General features: G+C 37.4%; 4 protein-coding genes across 4 annotated transcripts; 1 reads left to right on the top strand and 3 right to left on the bottom strand.

Moving 5' to 3' along the window:
• Positions 1–700: 700 nt before the first annotated feature.
• LOC116327117 lies at positions 701–7404 on the bottom strand. Its single transcript, XM_039619665.1, has 7 exons — positions 7252–7404; positions 5299–5499; positions 5072–5185; positions 4253–4309; positions 1913–2164; positions 1670–1792; positions 701–1107 (listed from the first exon to the last, which is right to left on the bottom strand). Exons 2-7 carry the CDS (start codon positions 5473–5475, stop codon positions 1042–1044), a joined length of 789 nt encoding a protein of 262 aa, XP_039475599.1. The 5' UTR covers positions 5476–5499; positions 7252–7404; the 3' UTR covers positions 701–1041.
• Positions 7405–8249: 845 nt separating this feature from the next.
• Positions 8250–13193, bottom strand: LOC116327128. The gene is made up of 8 exons (XM_039619186.1): positions 13158–13193; positions 12876–12954; positions 12279–12476; positions 11662–11772; positions 10869–10919; positions 9828–9980; positions 9506–9619; positions 8250–8876 (listed from the first exon to the last, which is right to left on the bottom strand). The coding sequence occupies exons 3-8, from the start codon at positions 12447–12449 to the stop codon at positions 8811–8813; spliced, it is 666 nt and encodes a 221-aa protein (XP_039475120.1). The 5' UTR covers positions 12450–12476; positions 12876–12954; positions 13158–13193; the 3' UTR covers positions 8250–8810.
• A 2898-nt stretch (positions 13194–16091) lies between these two features.
• On the bottom strand, positions 16092–17482 carry LOC116327118. Its single transcript, XM_031748608.2, has 3 exons — positions 17425–17482; positions 17204–17276; positions 16092–17111 (listed from the first exon to the last, which is right to left on the bottom strand). Exons 1-3 carry the CDS (start codon positions 17453–17455, stop codon positions 16265–16267), a joined length of 951 nt encoding a protein of 316 aa, XP_031604468.2. The 5' UTR covers positions 17456–17482; the 3' UTR covers positions 16092–16264.
• Positions 17483–19466: 1984 nt separating this feature from the next.
• On the top strand, positions 19467–23516 carry lamtor2 (late endosomal/lysosomal adaptor, MAPK and MTOR activator 2). Its single transcript, XM_031748626.2, has 4 exons — positions 19467–19685; positions 20901–21063; positions 21210–21299; positions 22977–23516. Exons 1-4 carry the CDS (start codon positions 19618–19620, stop codon positions 23031–23033), a joined length of 378 nt encoding a protein of 125 aa, XP_031604486.1. The 5' UTR covers positions 19467–19617; the 3' UTR covers positions 23034–23516.
• Positions 23517–24936: the final 1420 nt, after the last annotated feature.

Consider the following 24936-nt stretch of genomic DNA (forward strand, 5'->3'; position numbering starts at 1 on the left):
ACTTAAGTTTTCTTCCTTCTCAACAATTTATGCAGTATACTAAACAATAACACCATGCAACAGCTAAAGATGGCATCAATTTTGTGCTACATGTTCCAATATTAAATCAGTTTTAATAAAAACAAATTCCAAAAAACTCACAACATTTGTGACATTCGCAATTAGTTAATAGAAAACGCTACCTGCAAAAAACCCCTCATGGGTACCACTAAAGAAGAACAACAACAATGATGGAAAACTGAATATGTCAGAATCAATTAATACAAAGTGTCAAAAATACAAAACACAGCAGGAATGCACTCTTTAAGCAGCACTTCAAGAATACTGATACTAAGAATACTTTGTTCAACTCAGTGATGTTAAAGGACAGAGGCAACACATTTAGGTTATAGGCTGTGCAGTGACTTTCTCCAGTATTTCATGTATGTTTCCAATAATCTTTTAATGAGATTAAACTTAGAACACAGCATGTAACTTATAATAAAAAGCTCCTAAACTAAAGTAAACTAAAATAAACTAAACTCAGACTGGTTGCTTGCTGCGCAGTTAGAAAAACAGAAACTAGGAACTAAATGCAGACCTGTTACCAGGAGTGCCTCCTCGCATTTGGAAGAAATGAGAATGTGTTTTGGTCTCGATCTGATTCACGATTACAGGCAAACAATCTGAATTAAAAATAAAAAAAAATTTGCAGAACAGCTTAATTTTTCATGCTTTATTGAACATGCCAAGAAATCATTTACAACACAGGCTGGGAAAAGTAAAAACTTTCTTAAAATTTCAAACCTTATTTAACAATAACAACCTCCACCTGACATTCCCTGTTTAAACACTTCTGTAAAAAAAAGAAAGAGAACAAGAGACTTGTAACAATTATTTTTTTCTTTATCAATCAATTTTTACATGATGGTGCTGGGATCTAACTAAATATAAGATATAAATCACTACATCAACACACAGTCATAATTCGTATATTGTCAGTGAGTTATTAGTAACAATGTGTGTAAATCTCTGACACTTCCATGCACAGAGCCAAGATGTTTATGCCACAGGCTGTGCAGTGACTTCCTCCAGCAGAGGTTTGTAGAGCTCTGGGTCGTCAGTGCTCTAAAAGAGAAAATAATATTTGTAAAGTGTAATAACTCCATCCAGTCACAAACAAACACGACTGCACACACTTTGATGACATTTTCAAGCAGGAATACAAAAAGGAATCAACATTTAAGGTGACGTTAAAAATAACGTGCAATTACAAATTATTTTATTGTTATTAAAACAAACTGTGGTAAGCGGTTGTTGTTCACACTAACAAAAAGTTGTGCACAGCTGTTCAAGCTTTTTTTTTTCAAAATTTTTTTATTAGTCCCAACAGTTCTTCTTCCTCATGGCTCTCTCTTTCTCTGCAGCAGTTCCAGTTCCAGTTGTTTTGTTTTATGTTGTAATTCTGCTCTCTGTCTGTACATCAGATATAAACTTTAACTGACTCACTCAAACTGGTAGAGAGCATGAGAACACTGCACAGGCTCACTGTTTGTTACCTGGTTTCACTGATATTCAGACCAAACAAACCGAATTCCTGCAAGAACACTTCATGTGTTCAGCCAACATCTTCTACTATTTAACATGTTTATCAGAATGTGCTTGAACCGCTGTGTTGTCCATTATCTACCTTGTTTTGTCCTTTTTCTTTGTTCCTCAGAGCCTTGATTCCCAGGACAGCAGAGCTTATCACAACACAGAGCTCCAGAACAGACAAGATGATCATCACAGCACTGATGCTTCTCAGGAGCATCTGATGGGACACAAACAACAGTGTTTCATCTAAAGTCTCAAAATGTTATATATTACAGCATACAAGAGAGTATAATATAGTGTATATGTGCTATTTTTCTTTCTGCTTTCCCTAACTTACCACCAGCACTGCCTGGCCCTCCAAGCATTTCTCCTGAAGGAGTTTTTCCTCCAAAGATGGAGGCCTTATTGTTTCCCTTCCATACCAGTAATCATTGTAGCCATTGTAGCCATTGTAGCCATTGTAGCGACTGTAGCAATTGTAGTCATAGTTCCTCCAATAACCAATTTCTACTAAAGAAATGCCGTACATTGCAATGCCTGTGATGGCAAAAGCAACTCCAGTCAGATTCAGAATCACAGTAAGGATGACCTGAAAAACAAAAATGACCAGTTAATGTACAAGAAAATATCCAAACCATAAATGACACTTAGTGCATTCTTAGACTAAAGTATCATATCCTATGTGAGTACGCATGTTTACGTAGTCGTGTCTGGATTCTTTATAATCTAAATGTTGGTTTCTGTCTAGTTGCTGCTTTAGGATATGATGGTTGTGATTTTCATGTTAAGTTTGTGTTTCTGTTTTTGGTTTGTTAATCTTATTCTTCACTTCAGATTAATAAAGTATCTGATTCTGATGATTCTTCAGATTTTGAATCTCTGTCGTAGATGTCAGTCTGGTGACTCCATGTTTATGTTTTGTGTTTATCAATTTTTAGAGTTTTCTGGTTTTTTATTATTTTTTCTGTGCTCCCCTTGTGTTCATGTCTTTTTACTTTGACGGTCCCTTGTCTCATATCTGTGTCCCTAGCATTGTCTCCCCTTAGGCTATGTCCACACTAGACCGGATAGATTTTACTCTTTGGTGCAGTTGTGGATCGTTGTGGACTTTATTGTTATTCTTTGTGATTTTTTTAAAATGTTTTTGATTGTTTATTTTTTGTTTTTTGTCTGGCAGCTGACACAGTCTCTCAGAGGATGGGAGGTGACAGGAGGAGAGAAGCTGCAGAGACACATAATAAGACTGCAACTCTGCCTCCTGGTCCCAAGTCTAGATAATCACATTTGTGGAGGGGGTTCATTAATTTGGCCAGATTTCTAAAAAATGAGAGCTTCTTCGACGTGAATTATAATTTTACGGAAGTTATGTTTAAACTTAGGCAGCAGTTTTTTAACCTTAGCCAGCTGATCTGACTCTTTTTCATTTTCCTCTTCCTTTATTCTTCTTGACATGATGAAAAATAGAAACAGAACGAGTTCTGGATCACATCCCCTATTCAGTGTAATCTCTCAGGAAATGTAATGTGACGTCTTCATGCATGCTCAATCATCCAGGTAAGGAAATCCCAGAAAGCTGGTTCAGTGGGAGAAATGTTTGGTCACTCATCCATCCTCTTCAGTCTCATTTGCATAATGACTGAAACTGGCACCACTGACGAACAATGGGCTGTGAGGTCAGTTTCTTGACCATTAGTATGCAAATTCTCATGACTGCTGATCTACAACCGCTGATCAAAGACCATTGATCAATGGCTGGATATGAAAAGTTGCAGGTTAGCCTTCTTAGACTGTAGGATTTCCATCAGTAATGGGAGACATTTAAATGCTGATGTGTACCGTAAAACCACACATACGGATCAGTATTTAAGGTTTGACTCTCATTATCCAGTGGAGCACAATCTGGGTTTCATCAGCACACTACAACGCAGAATGAACACCATCCCCACAGACAAAGCGGTCAGGGAAGCAGAAGAACATCACATCAAGAAGGCCCCGAGTAAATGTGCTTATCCCAGCTGGACATTTGTCAAAGCTGGGAAGGCACCTGAAGAAAGCTCCAGCTGATCCAGGTGTTAAGAAATAAATATATAATCTTAATGCTTTTTTGCTGATTAGATTGTTTTATGAGAGGCCTAGACTTCAGTGTAAAACTAGGTTGCAGGCTGACAGGAAACTGCATGTTTTTGCAGAGCGTATTAGGTGCAGGCAGAAAGTGAAACTAACTAGTGTTTGATCGAAACTTAAAGTGTGCGTGACGTCTAGAGGAAGAATATAAATAACCAGGCTTCCTGTTTTTGTTTGAGACTTCGGCTGGCATGTCTGTGTGCCTGCTCGGTCTCCATATTCCGGAATGTGTAAAATTAAAGATCATTTTTTGAGTTTGACCACTTTGAGCTGTGTCTTTCTTTGCCGTAAAGAATACAAGAGAAGGACAAGTGCTGCCTAAGCCTATTTTATTTGATAAAAATAATTTAGCAGCAGCAGTTATATCTAGACTAGAGGGGTGTTAAGGCCTCCCTCAGCAAACTTCCCTCCAGTATGTATGTAAGTGTATGTATGCTGTAGGACATACTGTACATGTTTAATATATTTATCATGAATGCAAATAAGAACAAGACATGACATCAAAAAGTCCTTTAGAGATCATATGAAAATGTTTTACAGCTGAAATACTCACCAAACATGGACTTGGATACTTCTCAGACAAAATGCACACAATGCCGAAGATGATGAACTACACAAAAGAAAAATTAAATAGATACATAAATAAAGTTCATGTCCATCTTTTTACTGCGTGCAACAGAGAAAACACTCCACTATAAGAACAGGAGGGGTCTTTATGGACATTTTATCCCCTCTTCTTGCAGGATAGCTTTTGACAATGAGAGAACAATTGTATACTTTGTTTGTGTAAACTGCTATTTTGAACTATAGCCAATTTTTTATGTAAACTAGCAAAACTATGAACTGGTGCGTGTAAATGTGCACTAGTGTCATCACTCTTAGATAGATCTTGGACAAAACTTGGCAATTAAGCTTTCTGTCACATATTTAACCCTGTGGAAAGATATGTTTGAACCAAAAATGATCTTCTGTTAAAGATTACTCAGATGATTCCCATTCCATTACTGTGACAGGTTTGGTTTTCATGGCTCTTTTTGGCATTTTATTTCTCATCTTGTGTATCCAGTATGACCTGAAGTGGTCATCCTTTTTCTTAACCAAATCTCACTAACAAGGGAGCGACACAGGTCACCAATTTATCACAAACAGACAACCACACACTCTGATTTCCACTCCTAAGACCAATTTAGAATTACCAGTTAACATGAAACACATCTTTGGGCTGTGGGAGGAAACCGGATCACCCAGAAATAACTCACACACAACTCACACCCAATCCAGGACCTTGTTGCTATTAGGCAACAATAACAACCACTGTGCTGCTTATTAGACAACAATAAATATACATCATTATCCATCATTATTTCCTTACCAATGCAGCCAACCAAAATGGAAAGCCTAAGTAGTCTATGTCAGGGGAGGTCCGAGTGTTATAGAGTATAAGTCCAAATCCAATGTTGAGAAGCCCGATCATTATCTGCAGAGTCTGTGAAAAATGAAGTACAGTATGAACAGTGAACATTGTGCAGTTTAAGAAAAAACTACAAATTACAAAATAGGCATAATATAAAATGTGATGTGTAGATGGTTGTAGCTCACCCCCAGCACTGTCTGAGAAGCTCTGTTGAGGCTTCTCAGGTGCTGAGACACACTGCAGCACACTGGACTGTAGCAAAGGTTCTTGAAGATCTGGCACAGAGGAGGCCAAGGACTTTGGGGGTCAGAGGTCAGAGTGAGTACTGTGACCCCATCAGCCTTGGACACAGTCACTGACATCCTGTCTCACGAACAAATAAAACACTGAAAAAAGCCAAACAATAACATTTTTAGGTTATCTAAGTGACTTATATATTACATTTAACCTGAGTAGTGAAAGACCGCGGTGATCTGAAAATGATGTGCCAAGACTTTGCTGTTCTCGGCTGCTCTAGTGACCCTCGAGCTCCTGGCTAGCTATCAAGCTGGTGGGTAGCAGACGTCTCCAAAAACGCACTTTTGCAAATATGCGATGTCTTGATAAACCGAGTAGATATTTGAAGTTTACACAGGTACATTCTCACCTGAAAATAGTTAAAAGTTTATTTTGTGACCCAGAAAGAGTAATAAGGATAATATTAAAACTTGGTAGTGGCGGCCATTGTTAAAAACTGGAATGGGCTGGGCCGCGCTATGAATTCTGTGATACTGTGGGCCACGAAGGACACACCTGACCCAGCCTTCAAATTCGGGGAAAAGGAGGACACATTTGGAGAAGTCTACGAATTTGGACAGCCTTCAGCGCGTAGCTGTGACGTAGTCGGTCTACAAATGTGGCCTCAGGAGGATGCAGGCCATGAATTTGCACACTCTCTAGTTTTGTTTCCCCTTGTCTTGTTATGTCTAATAAATCCCAGCTGTGTTTCCTTCTGGTTCCCCATTTCCTCATTATTCCCTTGTATATTTGAACCCTGTGTTTTCCTTTGCCTTTTGTCCAGTTGTACCTTCTTGTGTGTGTAAGTCTCTCTGTGTTTCCAGTTTCAGTCCTACATTTCTAGTTTCCTGAAGATTTAGTTTTTTTTTCCAGTGTTCTGTTCTTATTTATTCTCAAGGTTTTTTGGTTTGTTTTTGTGCGAGTTTATTTTTATGAAAGAATTTCCCCACCAATAAACCTGCCGTCCTAAGTTACGTTTTGGTGTTTGAGTCGTGAGTTTGGGTCCATTTCCTGCCTCTGCCTCACATAAAATTGTCATTATTATTTATTTAATCATTCATTTTTTGCTGAATTGTTTCTCCTTGCTCCTTCAGTTTTTAAATTAAAATCTCTCTCTCTCTGTCTCTCTCAGTAATTTTCACCACATTTATATCAGCAAAGCTAGATAATAGAAACTTCTTTCTATTTAATGCAACACATTTAAAAAACTTCAGAAATGTAGTTAAATCCACATGTAGCACATAGTGATGTCAGCGCCAGCCCCAGCTTTATTTACTGCACGTTCTTGTTCAGGAACAAGGAAGTCATGTTAAAATTGGCCAGTTGCCTCTTTTGTGTTGTTTTACATCCATAACATGAAACACCTGAACCAATGGATAAATATACTATATTTTATATTTATGATTAGACTAATATTAACTTTAGCACTTGTATTTTTGTTCCCAGAAATCATAAAATCAGTTTCAACCTGTGTGTTTTCTGATGTTGTTTAAACTTACAACATGGAGATCGATGAAAAATGATTAGCTTAATCCACAATTCTTTTGACATAAAGACACAACTCTTAATTAGTCTGAATTACAAGCTGAATATTAGAAGCGGAAGCACTCGCTGCTAGTCAGGCCGTACATGTGTTCTCAGGCAGTTGAAAATCCCCTTGTAGTTGAAAACAAACACGCAAGCATTTATTTCCAAAGTCTGGAATTTACCGAACCAAAACACGGTAAGAAAACTGTTTGACTCCAAAGCAGTTTAACCCTCCAGATCAATGAACAACGATCAGATTAAACCACATTTTTTACATAAATACATAACTCTTAATTAGCCTGAATTACAAACTGAATCAAACATGAAAGACTTACCTGTTAGTGAAGAACAAAAACTTAAACAACTCCGTTTGAAAAGCAAACAAGTCTGATCAAGTAAGCGGTACACTGGAAAGAGGAAACCAGGAACTGGGCAACATCGCTACCAATAGCACCTCCTCTTTATGCTCTCCATTGTAAGAAAAATGAGCGTAAAAAATATGATGTATAAGGTAACACCTGCAGAAAAGGTAGCGGTGACATGGGAGGAGCCACAAGTTTATGTCTAGTTCAGTTCATGTTCTATTTATATTATTAATTTAGTTTTACCTAATATTTATTGATTGTATTCTTATTCATTTTTTATCTTCTTACTCTGTTTATACTTATATTTATATTGTATCCCACTCTTATTTATTTTATCTTTTTATCCTGTTTATATTCTTATTAGGTTATATCTCCAGTGTTTCCTCGGAGGGGGCTCTCTGCACCGGGGCTGTGATCGACCGTGGCTGCTGGGGCTCTGTGGGTCTTCTCAGCCTGGCTGGGGGGCTTCTTTGCCTCCCTCCTGCTGTGTGCCCAGCCTGGAGGCTGCGGTCTGTGACCGGCTCCCGGTGCAGACGGCTCCCTGTGATAGTGTTTCCTCACTTGGCTAATGCGTACCCAGCCCAATTTTACTCTTTAGTGTGTGTGTGTGTGTGTGTGGGGGGGGGGGTGGGGTGGGCTGCTTTTAACCATGTAAAGCACTTTGTGCTACAGTTTTTTTGTATGAAAAGTGCTTTATAAATAAAGATTGATTGATTGATTGATTGATTGATTGATTGATGTCAAGAGTCAAAAAATATGTTCAGCAAACGTGCCAAATTTAAACTTCAGACATTCTTTAAATAACAAACTTGACTAGTTTAAAACTGTAACTTGGTAATGATTTAATAACAAATAATTAATTAGGTCAATCAGTCAAACATAACTAAAAGAATCACCTGTTAACAAACTTGGTGTGTTTGCTGCACAGTTTGGAAAAAGTAAACCAGGAAAGAAATACGACAGCGCTCTCTGGTGGTCACAGCGACACTGTTACTACACCTTTATTGTACAATTACAAGAAAAAGGTTATGAGCCGTGTCCACTTCTCCACAGACAACACAAACAAATCTTTGGATGTTGATTTGATTTACGTTCATACACAAACACAGTCTGACTCAAATAATGACACACATTTGTATTTTTAACGCTTTCTTGAAGAACAAGAACAATCAAGAATGTTGATTCACTTGGTTCAGCCCAGGCAGTCAGTAACAGAGTAAATATACACAGTGCTATAATTCATATATTCTACATCATGACACCTAAAAATTTTAGTAACGATAATCTTCAGACATGTTCCTGTTTTCGCACAAAAAGCTTAATGTTGAAGTTTAATATAAAATTCTCTAAAAATAAAATGTCACAAATACAAGCAAAATGAATTATATAACAGTTACAGGCGACTTCTTTAAAAAAAAAAAAATAAACAGGATTATTTTTAGGAACATTTTGAAAACACTCAGAAGTTGGAGGCTGTACAGTCACAATTTTTTTTATTGCTGATGTGACATTACACAGAGTCAAGATGTTCAGACCACAGGCAGCGCAGTCACTTCTATCAGCACTGGTTTGTGGAGCTCTGGGTCATCAGTGCTCTAAAAGAGAAAAATAATGTGGGCTAAGTTCCTGACAAGGTGCTGACACACTCAAATCTCAAACAGCACTGACCACACAGACTTCATGCAGAGATACACACGTCACTATTTGTTGTCCACTGTCTGTATTCATTCAAAACTCAGTGAACTAAGCCAATGTTGTAAACGAGAGCATGCAAATGATGTGAAAGTTTGATAAAGTCATGCATAAAACAGTTAACTCACATCGTTGCTGCTGACTGTGGCCTAAAAGCTATTTACATGACTGTTGTATGACTGTATATTTAATATGAGGCTACCAGAAAGCTGCTAGCACAAAGACTGAAAGCAGCAAGACTAAAGCCAGTATTTTTATCAAGATGAAAAGGCTTACTTTGACTTAAATGCAATGAATTTTAGCTCATGTGATGCTTAAATAAAAGCTGCACTGCAGGGACTTGGTGTTTCCCAGTAAGCCCCACATAAAATAATGCAGACAAAACTAAAGAGATAACTTCATATCATATTTTTAAAGTTTCACCCAAAATGTAAAAAGTTACCAATATAAATATTTTTATCTTTACACAACATTTCCTGTGCAAATACAGATTTAAGATAAATATAAAAAATTATATTTGTCCATATTCTACCATGTTTTGACGCTGAAGATGAGCTTTGATCTCCCAAAAGGCAGAGGTCAGGGTGACGCCGACCTCCACGCCAGACAAGACAATCAGCAGCAGATTCATCACCAGAATCACCATCTGGACACAAACGCACTCTTTGTTGTTACTCTCAGAAAGTTTTGACTGACTTTTGGTGAAATGTCAATGTTTACTTCTTTTAACATTTAATGCATTTTTTGAGACATATCTTTCTTGTACAGGCTTATCATCTCCTCTGGCTGCAATTAGACATGGATGATAATGGAAGAAGAGATTAGCTCTGCAGCTTCTTCTTCCCCACACTTACCAGTATCAGGTGGTAGGCTTCCAAATATTTTTCCTGGGAATTTGTTCCATAATTCCCGATGGTGTATAAAACTATCATATTCATGGTGTAGACAACAAAAGCTACCATGGCGATACCAAATCCAGTGAGATACAAAATCATGTTGAGTATGACCTAAAATACAAGACTTGTGTCACTTTATGCACAACAAAATATGCATTCAACACTCAGACAACTTAAAAAGCCAACAAATGCTTCAAATTTAACAGTTTGTCTCCACAGTGGAAGTCAGCGGGTGACTGCTGTTCACTGGAGGAAATTTCTTCAACACTGTTCAACACAATGTGGGTGCATATTTGGAGATATCTACTGCTACGTGTATCATGTAGAAAAGATGATGGTGTGATATTTGCACCATCATTTTAGCCACAGGTCCCTTAAGGTCCTGTAAGTTGTGATGTGTGGCTTCCATGGATCGGAATTGTTTGGCCAACAAATCCCACAGATGCTCGATTGGATTGAGATCTGGGGAATTTGGAGACCAAGCCAACACCTCAAATTCATTTGTGCTCCCCAAACCATCCCTCAACCATTTTTCCTTTGTGGCAGGGTGCTTTATTCTGCTGAAAGTGGCCACAACCACCAGGGAGTACCATTCCATGAAAGCATGTACATGGTCTGAAACAATGCTTAGGTAAGTGGTCTGTGTCAAAGTATCATCCACATGGATGGCAAGGCCCTACACAGAACATTGCCCAAAACATCACAGTCCATCCACAGCATTGCCTTCTTCCCATAGTGCATCCTGGTGCCAGCATTCCCCAGGTAAGCACACACACCCAGTCATCCATGTGATGTAAAAAAAAAAATAAAAAGATTCATCATACCAGACCACCTGTGCAGCCATGAAGCTCCAAAAGCAACAAACAGTGATGCACTGTGTATTCTGACACCTTTCTGTCAGAACCAGTATTAAATTTGTCAACAGTTTGAGCTTCAGCCAGCCTTCACAATGTTATGCCTGCTTAGTATATGTATATATAATAAAGCTGAATTACTCACCCAAGTTGGGTGCTTCTCAAACAAGAGGGCTTTGATGCCAAGCACAATGAACTAGAAACACACACACACACACACACACACACACAAATCAATATTTAATCAAGTTACATACTTCTGTTTAAAGACTCTATACAAGTAATTCCTTTATTTTTCACTGAGTAAACAGCAACTTGCGCACCAACATGGCCCCCAGGAGGTACCGATGGAGGCAGATGGTGAACCTCAACTGCTGCCCTAATTGTGTGTGATTAAGTGTGTATATAGTAAAATGATATGAATTTTAACTAGTTGATAACACTATGTAAATGCATTATCTTCCATGTTCTCATTATCCACTTGTCTCTAATATTGCTTGAGAACTAAAAGATTAAGATGCTCAGTTAAAGGTGAACACTGGCAAGGTAGGCTGACCTTTGTTTGATAAAGGGACATCTAAATGATTTTAATGACATCTGACACTTCAAACTGAGCCTAGACATGTAGAATGATTTATACAACTGGTTGTAAATTCTAAAAAGTCATTACAATACATTTTTACACCCCTTGAATTAAAATTGAATGTCTACACTTCACTGATTACAGAGGCAACATTACTGATTTTGTGCCTGTCCACATTCTTATGGTCCTCACTTTATGTTGTCAGTACTGTATGTTGCTGCATGAGAGGAGGAGTCAGATGTGATTTAACAAAACAGCCCCAAAAAGCTGTCTGGGAAGGAAATGCTGTTTGGTTTGATGGTCACACAAAGTTTCTGAAATAAATAAAACACTAATTAAACATGAGCTTTCTTACCATTGCTCCTGACCAATATGGGAAGCTAGAGAAACCAAAAACGTTTAGACCAGTACATGAAAAGAAAGCACCGAGTCCAATACTGAGCAGCCCAATCCTAACCTGCAGAACCTGCGAAACAGGAAGTAAGATAACTGTTTATTGTCATTGCACAGTCATACATGGCACAATAGTACAATGAGCACTACTATTAGTAAACGTACAGAACGAACAGCAAACATAAGCATGCTTCTTATGGCATGTCATTTTCTTATGTTTCCATGCTGTTTGTTAAGATGGACCTATTACTTCCATCTTTGTTGGGACACCACTAGGGTAGCGTTGCAGGAGTCATGGTTCAGGGTAAAAAATGTTCATCTTATGGTCCTTTATTCAGCCCATTGGTTAATCTGCTGTATAAAACAAACCATTTTAGCTCCTCTCCCTTTAAGCCAGAATAAAGATCTGCAGGTGACTGCAGTTTCTGTGCTTACAGCCAGTGCTGTGTGTATGAAATGACCATATAAGTGAAATCTATTCGAGACCAAAAGTAAAACAAAAAAGTGTAACATTGAATCACTCAAAGTTTTAAAAGTAAAAGTTTTACACAATAATTTGATTGTTTGAGGTTTCCTCACCCCCAACACTGTCTCAGAAGCTCTCTGGGACCCACTCAGGTGCTTGGACACAGCGGAGAACAATGGCCTGTAGCAAGGGCTCTTGAGGATCTGGAACAGAGGACGCCAGGGACTTTGGGATTTGGAGGTAAAAGTAAACATAGTGATCCCATCAGCTTTGGGCACAGACATCTTGCATAGAGATCCTGGAGACTGAAACTGAAAGACAGTGATAATCATTTCAATTTGAAAGTCAGCACAGCACAAACTTTAACTTTCTGTCCTTTCCTGTTTTACTCTGATAGTCTTATGTCCTGTGTTCAGTGTTTTGAGGTTTGCTTCCCCTTTGTCTCGTTATGTCTGTGCTCTCCTCCTGTGTCTCATTCCCTCGTTATCCCTCAATGTATTTAAGCCCCGTGTCTTCATCTGTTTGTCGCTGATTCATCTGCTTATCACCAACTGCATGTCCCATGTCTGAGGTGTTCATGGTCCATGTCTCAGGTCTTTATTTTCTTTGTTGTTGTTTTTTCAGGTTTCTCCCAGTTTAGGTTTTGCTTGTTTGGTCTCTGTCCCCTTTTGCTTTTGTTTGTATTCTGCTCCGCCGTAATAAAGGCTCACTCTCAGTTCATGTCCATCTTCAGTGCTTGCATTCGGCTCCAATCTGCTCTCCACGCCTCTGCCACTGCGGACGTGACAACTTTTGGCAAAAAAGTGTAGATTTTGATTCGCTGGGTCACTTTACAAACAAAAATCTACTCAATTAGAATTAAGAATTTCAGTTATTGGTCAAAGTGCAGACTCTTTTAGATATAGAGAACAACAAGAAGGGATGTGTGTAATTTAGATTGCCTACTATTTAATTGATTTGCATTGTAACCCAAAGTAAATATGAACACTTACCTGTTAAAGTAGAAACAAAACTCCAACAATCCACAAGAGAAAATAAAAGTGAAGATTATTACACAGTGAGGAAGGAGCTTAACAGGCCAAACCTGTTACCTGAAGTCTCCTCCTCTGTGGGAGTCATACAGAAACTTTATCAAGTTCAGCTGAACACTCAGCTAAACACAAAGAAAAGTAAACATAATAAATATCATGGCATAATGTCCCATAAAAGCTGGAGAAAATGTGGCATTTGCATCACCACAAGTTTAGAGATGGTGAGTCCAAATTTCTTGAATGTAACAAAAACTTCTGATGACTTTTATGAATTTGTTTTTTGAGTCTCTGATTTCTCCAAAACCCTGTGTTTCAAATTATTAATTTTTATATTTTTTGGCTGTTTTTTGGTATTAATATGTATTTGAATTTGAATGCAAATTACAAGCAAAACTAGACCAGCGATGTGTTTATTTTTATGAAACTCTGAAAGAAGTTACAGAAATTCGAGACCAGCACTCATCAGGAAATCACTGATGCTGATGAACACAGAGCAGTGGCACGATCATGTGTGGTGACTTCCTCCAATAGTAGCTTGTTGTAAGTGAGCCACCAACGCTATCTGTAAAATGCATTTAGTCTTTATTTTTTACTAGTTTTTATTCGTTTTACAATACTTTTAATTATAAAATGGGGACACTGATATTTGTTACATTTGGTGTGTGATTAGATGACAGCTTAGAGGCTAAAGTACAAGATTCCTTTTGACAACTATCAGTATTTGAAAGCTATAATCTCTGTATTAAATGTCACATAATAGCTTTTAGTGTCCCATCAAATTTAGGATGCTGAAAAGAAAAACAGCAGCGCTCTCTGGTGGAAAATAATATTACAGTTTTATTCAACACAAAAAAAGGTGAATACGTTTCTGCATTGATTATTCATAAATGTGTTTGAACTCAGTCTGATTAAACTTATAACACTCTGTTATTGTTGAACTTTTCAGGCGGATACCTTGAATTTATGCAGCAACATCCTCTGCCAGATATTTCCTGTTGCTAATTATGAGAGATGCGCAATGAAAATACATGTTGGACCATTGTTTTATAAAAAAAAAAAAAAGATGGTTCACCTCATCAATATTTTTATTCTGTCTTGATTGAAGATCTGGCTTCAGGTTATGCTACAGAATCTCAGCTGGGTTATGGTCACCTAATTACATCCCCGCAGGCCATGTCAGGGACACAGCAATGACAGTGTCTACTTTCTACCTTGTTTCTTCTCTGCTGGAGAGCTTTGATTTCCAAAAATTAAGAGCTTACGGTAACACCCGTCACCAGATCTGAATCAGACGCTCAGTCTGTTCTATGCATGTGTAAAAGACTTTCTCTTGTTCTTTCATTTCACACTGATATGAAGGACAGCGTGACCTGCACTCTGGCAGGAGTGGAGTGAACTCTGCTCAGTCGCTGATCAGAGCCTAAATAAAATATCTCTGAGAAATTTAAAGCAGATTTGAAGATTTAGATAGAGTTTTTTCTTTGGTTTTATTAGCTATGAAAAATGTAACTGTTTCTGTTTCCTAGACGATGTTTATAAGTTTTTGTTATTTTTGTGAACATCTATAATAAAATAGAAGACTACATTAGTTTCCCTTTCTTATATGAAGGTAACTTTGCATCCATGAAAAAATTACAATTAAAATGATCCAAAAAAACCCCAAAAAACAAGTAAAATTATGAATCTAATTTATGTAATGGATATATGTTGTACATTTGATTGAAAAACTCACACTGAACACTTTAGTAATATTTATGTTTAATTATAGATTCCAATTATCAAAATGATTTGCAACTTTAATTCAAGCTTTTCCTTTTCCTCATCTTGTTCCTTTCTTTCACTCAAACACTAAATTAAAAGTAAAATATGTCATTTACGTCTCCTTTTACTGAGTGAAGAGCCGCTTAAGCAGGGTCATTAGGAGGTACTTACAGAGGCAGAGTACGATGCTGAACCCCCCAAAATTCCCTACTGTATCAAAAGTTTGTATTTTTGTGTGTCATTGTTAAAGGACTGTATGTTTATGGTAAAAGAGCTTCTGAAATTCTTTTTAATAATATCCCCAATTAAGTGTTAGCTTGCTTACTAATGATCCTGACCAAAATGGGAAGCCTGTGCAACCAATTTGCCACAAAAACCCTGAGTCGGCACATGAGTGGATAACTCGAAGTCCAATACTGAGAAGCCCAACCATAATCTGCAGAGGGAGCACTAAATACTAAATGAACAACAAACAGTACTTTATTCTACACCTTGTTCACCTATGGTTTTAAAGAAGAGCGATTAAGCTTCCAACTTCTTTTTATTTTGGGGACTCTGCAAAGTAAGTTCATTTATCTTATGAACCTTTGTGCAGCCTCTCAGTTATTCAGACAGAAAATCTACAAATTTGCACTTTGAGCCGGTGTAAAGATTTAAACAGTAGGTGTGTGGGGCTTCTTTGCTTATGTATGTACTATAGTAATACTGTAAGCAGTAAACTATCAAGGACGAAAAATGCAAAAATCAAAGAATAAAAAAAGAACTGCATTGAGGAATGGCCAAGTAAAATATATAGATAGATAGATAGATAGATAGATAGATAGATAGATAGATAGATAGATAGATAGATAGATAGATAGATAGATAGATAGATAGATAGATAGATAGATAGATAGATAGATAGATAGATAGATAGATAGATAGATAGATATGTATTTTGCACTTTTGATCCTTGTATATACAATAGTTTGCAGATACCTTTACTCATTTTTGAACTATGCACTTGTATTTTCTTTACATTTATAGTGTTGCTTTTACCTACTATGAAAATCAGATTAAACCATATTCAACTGTCACTAAGATGAAACAGCCTGAAACTGGCTTCACTGAAGAACAGGCAACAAAATACGATTGATTGTTTTATTGATTTCACTTTCATCAAAGTTAACATCAGAGGTTGTTGTGCTGTTACACTGTTCAGGAAACACTGCCTTACAGTGAAGAATGACAGAAATGTCATAGGAACAATTTCATAGTAATGCATGTCATTTTAGCTCTTTTGATTAGGAGGCAAAGCTACTTAACCTCTACCACCAGTTCAAATTGATAACAGTTTGAATGAGGTCAAAGCCAGGGAAGTCCATGGCAATAATCCCAAAGCATGGTCTGGGATGATTGGGATAAAACTGCCTGAGGTACTGATTGAGCCATGGGTTCACCTTTTCTGCCACTCTTTTTGGGGTCAGAAACATTCCTAGGAAAGTCCCAAAGCCAGTGCCGCTTGTGTAAGTCAAAACAATGTTATCACCCCCACTAGCCTCAGTGGCTTGGGTCAGCTGTTTGATTAGTTTGTTGTCCTCTTCTTTAACTCTGCTAACCTTATTGCTGCTATTCTCATCCGTCTCTGTGAGGGGAATTCCTAGTGTGAAGGTGCTTTTCTGCAAAAAGACCAATTTCCCCCTCACCTGGCCTATATTCGGCATGCCAGAGGTCACCCACACGTGCTGGTCATTGCTAATCAGATTCTGCACCATTTCATTTACCTTATTCTTGTTCAAAATCGCTGGCACCACTCTAATGAGCACAGCCTCACTCTTAAACTCAGACAAGAAAGCTTTAACAGTGTCCAGAACATCTCTGAATGTGCTGCGCTCGTATATCACCCCATGCATGACGTAGAGGGTGCCTTCCAGTTCCAACACTTTGAGATCCAGGAAACGAATCCCAGCTCTGAGCTGGTCACTCAGAGACAGGACCTGGTATTCTGACTCAGGGCCTCCATAGCGAGCCATGCTGCTGTGACTGCCAGGGATGGTGATAAGAGACAGAGGGCAGAAATCCTCAATGCCAGCCATCCACGGAATATTGTAGGACGCCGGAAGTACGAGGTTTTTATTGTCATTGAAGAAAGGATTGTTGCCATGGCATGAAACCCTGAAGATTTAGAAGATTTGTTGAAGTTACAATAAAGCCAATGCAAGTTAAAAAGAATGTATCCCTGTTTTTATGATACATATGATACGTACATGGCAGACAGAAGAACACAGTGAAAAAGCAGACGCTTGTCACCAGCACTCATCTTGAAGAAATGTGAGCCAACTGGAAAATTGCAGAAAATACAAGAATAAGTTATGCATTTTTTATGTTAACATCCCCTTTTTTTAAATAAAAAATTCGTATGCAACCAAATTAATTGTGCAAGATAACCGAAAGATTTCAGTTATTATGTTGCAGGTTTCAACTGTACCTTGTAGCCAGGGAAATTTCACAGCCAACATCCAGTGCAGCAAAAACCTGAGACTTATATGGTTCAGTTATCAGAAAAATTCTAGGTAAAGGCCACAGACTGACTGATCTTGATAGGTCTTTAAATGTTTGTACAGATTGTGGTGTTTGAGAAGGTGTTCCCTAAAATCCAAGCAGTCATCTGAACAGATTGTTCTCTTCATAAAAACAGGGTTAAAACTGATAAGATTACGGGGCATTTTAGTGCAGATCGAGGATTTGAGTAACTCCAGTGAAGGTAGTGTTTGCAAAGTTTAATGAAAAGCGATACAAGTCTTTTGTTCAGAGAGGGAGGTGGCTGATGACTAAACTTATCACTGACTGGGTGTAGTGCTGTTGACCGAGCTTACTGAGCAGATCTGTTGATAATGATCACCCACGCTTTGAAAATATCGAACTATTTACTGACCTTTTGCACTGTAAGTGAGTCCCTCTATATGGTCTTGGCTGCTTAAATGATCTTTAAATAGATATCTGGCAGTTCAAAGCATGTTGTTTTAAAGACATGTTTATTCAGTAAGATTGAATGACTAAAATCAGTATCTTCAGTGAGAATATACAGAGTAAATTGTCCATAGCAAAAACAAAATTCTAACAGGAAAAAAAACAAGAATGTTGAAGATCAGGGTGAAAATGATGTCGTAGCTATTTGGGCAGAGAAGAAAAATACAATAAATGTCAGCTCTTACAGGTTTCAGAGAGAACTTGTACCAATAAAATTAAGACCTTATGGTAAAGGTCGCTGTAGTGTGGCAGACTCGTTAGGTTGGCCTTGATTTAGAGTTGATGTTGTAGGAAAGTTGTTCTGACTGGACTCGACTGTTTATTCTTTCAGTTTAATCATCCTTTCTTTGTTCTGTTGATAGGAAAATGAACCCAAGAACAACTTGATTAGGTAAAATGTGTAGTAGCAGAACATGGGCAGGCTTTCTTTGTTCTTCAGATCAGGTGTAGAAGGTCACTACTGTGACAGGAACACCCAAGAATACTTCACCGGTAGAAGCTCGGTTCCTGTCCTCCAAGAAGAGAAATAATGTGTTACTAAAGACATTCAGAGTGATCCCAGTGTTTGTAATTTTCCATGAATATGCAGAAATCCAAACTTTTAGCAGACACTGATTCTGAGAGCACTGTTGATGCTGACCAACCCAAGACTCGTATATTGCTGGATGCAAGCCAAGTCATACAGATTCAAGGAGCAGGTACCAGCTGGACCTCTAATGTGTATTATTATTTAAATCAGGAAAAGAAAAATGTTATGTATATACCAAGATTTTTGTAATCTTATCAGTGTTAGACATGAAATTGTTAGAATCAAGGCTCTACATGTCAAAGTGAGTAATAAATAGGCAAATTAAGGGTCTCTTTAATATTGTAATATTGGTAAACATGGGATAGCAAGCATGGTTAAAAAAAATGCTTAAAATCTGTTATGGGGCATATTTTACAAGTGTGTAACAGGACACTGAAAAGGAAAACAGAAAAAACGGTTAAAACGCCATAAACACATACACATTTATGAGGGTCAAAGACAGCATAAAGGATATTACTGGATAGGACTATTGATGGTCTTCTAATTTTGTTTTCTTTGAAAATTGAATTGAGGTATTCAGTCTAGTGTCAGGGGGACGGTTCATGGGGCAAATGACAGGATACCCTTGGGCAGATTGCCGAGCTCATCAAATAAAAAAACCCACAATTTTCCATGTGTTTTTTCACAAATTTGCATCTGATCTAAAATCTGATATTTTGTGATATTTATATTTATCAGAATATCTGATATTTTGTTTAAAATGTGTTTTAAAAAAAATTGTATTAAAAAAATTAAAAAATAATTTTCTTAGTGATTTTGCTCCCTCACGACGTCCATCCACTCACTCCCTTTCTCCCAGGCCTTTTTTTAACCTTCACTGACCCTGATGCATGCGTTGTGGTCTGTGTGTGGTATTTATAAAAGAATTTAGGGGTGAAATAAGGTTTTGAAATGCCTACATTTCCCGTGATGCATTGCGATCGGACCCGGAACTGAAAACCGAATCAGCTGACTTGGTTGTGTGTTTCTGAGCAGTTTGGGCACTTTAAAGCTCCTCGTCGCGTCCCGTAAACTGAATAAGTGTTATTATATTTGATCTCTTATATCAGAGGGTGAACAGCCATGTTACGGCCGAAGGCGCTGACGCAGGTTCTCAGCCAGGCGAACACAAACGGAGTCCAGAGCACTCTGTGAGTACGGCGAGCTAGCCGCAAGCTAGCCACATGCTAACTGCTGCTGGAGTTTCAGCGGTGCATTTTTTGACGATTACATATAAATTTAAAGGCAATACACATGTTAAGTCTTCTGAATATTCTCTAAAACTGAATATAACCCCTGCGGGACGAATAAAATGTTATTATATCAAACAGTGTGTATCTTGCATAGAGGAGCTGCTGATGTTTCACAACCAGCACAGTCTGTTTGGAAGTGTTCAACACAAAATTCAAGTTACTTTATTATATAGTCAGTGTGTCTGATCATTATCTCAGTCTCAGTATAATGTCCCAAATAATTGATATAGGTTCATGTCAGGCATTTTCCCCCACAGGGGTTTAATTTCCTTAAACATAAAATAAACAGTTGTTTGTCAAATTTCCAAAAATAAGTACGTAGGTAAACAATGTTGTCCTAATTTTATATCAAAATAATATACAGTTACAAACTACAATAACTGTGTTTATGTAATGGTATATTCCACCAAAGAGGAAAAAGGGCATCAGATATGTACTAAAACGATTTTTTTGTGTGTAAGATAATACAGACTGTGACTATATGTTGATCAGTTGTGTTTACGCGAGTTGGTGTCACCAAAATTCCTCTTTGAAAAAGAAAAAGAAAATCACACCTTTAGAATCAACAACTCGTGCTATTAAAATTGTGCAAGTAGTCATCACTATTTTCTGTCATGAGTTAGTATATGACACCACTTATATATGCTTTTAAAGGGAATAATAATAATTAAAAAAAAACAAAAAACCTTTTGCCACTGCAGGGCTTCTTTATCCTTCAAGCTCCCGGACCTCTACCAGAGGCCTGGGAGCTTTTAGGGTCCTGCACAGTATCTTTGCTGCTCCTAGGACTGTGCTCCTCTGGACAGAGATCTCCGATGTTGTTCCTGGGATCTGCTGGAGCCACTCGCCTAATCGCACCGAGTGCTCTGTTACCACTGGGACCACTGTACATATGGTGTTTTTGTCCTGACTTTCAAAGTAGTCCTAAACTACTTAAACAGACTTGCCTAGTAAAATGGTGTAGTAAGAAATCCTATACAAATAAAATACATTTTCGTGTAGTATACACCTTAGTTAGAGTATATATTATGTTTAGTTGATAACTTTGTCTGTGCTCTGAAAGTTATTATATTAATTTAATATTAATCTGCTGGTTATGTGGTTTCTCACCAGCTTACTGAATAATGAAGGCTCACTCCTGGCGTACTCTGGGTACGGGGACACCGACGCTCGAGTGACAGCTGCTATCGCCAGCAACATCTGGGCAGCTTATGACAAGAACGGCCATCAAGCCTTTAATGAAGACAAACTCAAATTCATTCTCATGGATTGTATGGTAAGACATGCTGTTCCCCCATCTTTTATTACTTTTTTTTTCAGGTATATGTGAAAGATTTGTGTGATGTGGGAAAAAGTGGAGCCATCATTAAGTAATAAACTGAGATACTGTGGTCTTCTTGCCTTTAACATTGTCGTTCTCAGGAGGGAAGAGTGGCCATTACTCGTGTCGCCAACCTGCTGCTGTGCATGTACGCCAAAGAAACGGTGGGCTTCGGGATGCTTAAAGCCAAGGTGAGAGTTTAAACTCCTGCCTTTTCATGAGATAATGTTTCATATTCTGAATGTGGATCATCAACAACCGTTACTGTTTCTATTAATGATTTAGGGCCAGGTTTGAAAATACTGGAAATTTACTCATATAAAGTAAAAGTTCTCTTTGTTGTCAATTTGTGAGTTGTTTTTTTAAGTTAAAAAAAAAAAAAAGAAATTTAATTAATTTACAATATTTATCAAATCCATAAGTAGTTAATTATATTATTAAGCATCTGAGACAATAACTGATTTCCCATCATGTTTTTTAACTATTTTAAGTGGACTTTACATGCACACTAAGTATTCTAGTCAAATCTAAATGGACAGGAAAAATAGAAACCTTAACATTTTGAATTTGGCAGCCGGCCGGTGTCTGTGACGCAATTGAATCAACAGTTTAATATACTGATTCTGTAACTGACAATTATTGCCTATCATGCTTTTCGAAAGCCTGTGAAATGTCACTAAATACTTTAATTTTCTCCGACTGGCAGGTTTAAATTCAGTTTACTGTAAAGTTTTAAAAAAATCTTCTTAAATCAACGTAAACATTGTAATGGTAATAAGCAGCTACTGAAAGTATTAACCTTCTGCTATTGTCAGTGCCTGTGATTGAATATGAATGATCGCTGTACTTTTATGTCGCTTTAAATCATATAAAAGCACTCACATGCAAAAACCAAATAAAGAATAAAGACTCTTATTTTGAGCCTCCAGACCAGCTGAGAATGGATTTAATATTTAAACAGCTGAGGGTAAAGTGTGGCTCATTATTTGTTTGCACATAAATACAAGGAAACAATGAGGATTTTTTTTTTTTTTTTTTTAGCTTTTTGTGTTTTTAATTTTACCTCCACTTTACTTCAGAGTTCTTTCACGGAGGCAGAGGATTTCTGCTAATGAAGGAAGTTCAGCAGTTGGATGTAATTTGGCAAAACATGCTTTTAGTTTAACAAACATCTGACTCAGAAGTAACAGTGAACTAGTCCTTCTTATGAGGAGTTCAGTATGACTGAGCTTTGTTTTTGTTTGTTTTTTTAAGACTCTGTGTCCGTCTTTTTGAATGTGCATCCAGTTTTTCTTTGCCACTTTTCCCAGTCAGCATACCCTTCAGCTAATCTGCTGACACAGCCTCCGGAGGCTAACTAGTCTTGTGTTGTATTCAGGACGTCAGGGTAACAGATAACAGATGTCTGAACAAGGCAAGACTTTCTGTTCTATTTGTTTTCCATTGTGGATAGATTCAAACAAGCTGATTTATTAAAAAAATAAATAAATACTACATCACTAAATTTCCTTCTTCCAAGAAAGCAAAATTTTCTTGTGAGTTCATGACATGTCACAAGAGACATTTAAAATTTAGTCTCAGTCACATTCTTAATGATAATGAATAACATTTATGAGCTGAAAACATGTCGCCCACTCATCATTTAACAGTTATGTTGATCAAAATTAAAATTTGATGTATCGAGTCAAATATCACCTCGGAGTTGTATCCAGATGTCATAACAAAATACACTTTGTCTTGTTCACATTAAAGAGTTTCATGTCAGAAGGTTGTTATGCAAGTAGAATTTATATTGGTTATTTATAATAATACTTTGTTATTCTGAAAAGATATGTGTTTATTCCAAACATAACTGTGCTGTGTTGTAGGCAGAAGCTCTGGTCCAGTATCTGGAGGAACCTTTAACTCAAGTGGCTGCGTCGTAGTCGAGATGTGACTCACACTCTGGATGCTTATGTCATGTGATCCATGTGATCCATTCATGGACTACTGTGCCACTCTGCTTGTTCACTAAATGCATAATGCATATATGTCAATGAATGGGCAAGCTTTTGTTTGTGTGCGTGTGTATATATGTATCTATGTGTGTTTGTCCTAAAAAAATTACCAACTTGTTTGGTGTGTAACTCTTTCGCTCGCTTGTGAATAGATTCCCTTCAAAATTTGGCTAAATTTGTCAGCTGAAATGATTCCATTATCAAACGTTCCCACAGTCGAGTCGTTCATTTGCAGCTTTCGCTCAGGCATGCTGATCAAGGTTACACAGAAATTTGAGCATTTTGAAACTTATCAGGAGCTCAAATCTCATGAAAAGAGAAATGTATGTGGAAACTTTGAACTTTCTTGAGCTGCAGTTCAGAATGATTGTATTATTTCAGAGGTGTTAAATAAAAAAATGTACATTCAAATTCGCACATTCTTATTTGTTCTTTACGCTGACGTGACAGAGAGGAATGATGGAGGAGTAGATGTATATTAAAACTTAACAGTGTGATGTACACAGGGCTTAAAAAAAATTAAAATGTGGTCACAACCTGAAATAAACATGCCAAAAAAAACTGAACATGCATTTTAAAATTTTGACCCAGAATCACTGGAATTAGTTTCAATGACAAATTCTTACGAGGCGGGGTTGACGAGCCGGGACTCGCGCTGCCTTGCTTAATTTTTCCTGGCACCACAGAAGAAGACGTGATGGAAACATGGGGCGGAAAGGGTAACATAGTATGCTTCCACCTACAACAAGAATCCAGAAAACACAAGTTTCACTACTTTATTGTTCCAGCGCTCAGTGGCTGGGTAAATGGCTGCTTTTGTTCTTTATGCACAGGTATTGAAACATGACAGATCACACTGAAATGTTGGCGCTAAAAAACTGCTGAAAGAATGAAATTGGTTCAGCTTATATTTTCATTTTTAAGGTTACAGTTTGTCTGAATCATCATGTTTTACATTTTAAAAAGAACCAAATGCAAAAGAACAGAACATTTTAATAAAGCTTTCTGATGCACAAAAAAGTGCTTGCTTTCAGAACACAGAGTCCAAAACACCACGCAAAAAGAAATAAACAAAAGCAGTGAGACAATTACAGAAGTACAAAAGTAAGACATTAAACCTTTAAGTAAAGTGACTCAGGGAAACACGAAAGTACCATAAAGTGGCAATAATCTCAGCAACACTGACACGTTACTCAGGCTGCTGTCTGTATCTCGTTTACCTTGTTACATGCATCTATCGTTTTATCAGTTCAGGGTCACTGTGGGTCTGGTCATCTGTATTTATGAGATTTCAAAAAAAGTTGTGAGGCCACAGGCAGCATATTTTCATGGAAGCACATAGAAACAGCTGTTCATTCAACAACTTTAACTTCTTATTGAAACCTTTAATTCTAATGTGTTTTTATACTCTTAGTCATTTTATTTTGATTGACTTCATCTGTTTTCTTTAAATGTACATTTTAAACAGAGGTTTTTACATATTGGGATTTCATTTGTTTCTTTTGCTGCGTGTGACTATTTTCTAGCGACCTACAATTATTTTATATTTTAATTGTATACACTGGTATCATATCTGTGCTCTCAGCAGTCACATCGTCCTCCCATTTGCTGTTATCACTCTCAACAGGCGACTGATTTATTTGCTGCTCGAAGGAGACAAAACTCTTTAACGAGGGAGACGTTTCACTGAATACACAAGCTGAGTATCATCATTTCTTTAAGTATGTTATTTTGTTTTTCTATAAAGTACCATTTAAGAAAAATACTGAGTGATATTGGGCTATTACATTTCTTTTAGTAATGACTTGATGATGTTGTGTTCAATAGTAAT

The sequence above is a fragment of the Oreochromis aureus genome, linkage group 11 (genome assembly GCF_013358895.1).
Source record: "Oreochromis aureus strain Israel breed Guangdong linkage group 11, ZZ_aureus, whole genome shotgun sequence".
Lineage (NCBI taxonomy): Eukaryota > Metazoa > Chordata > Actinopteri > Cichliformes > Cichlidae > Oreochromis > Oreochromis aureus.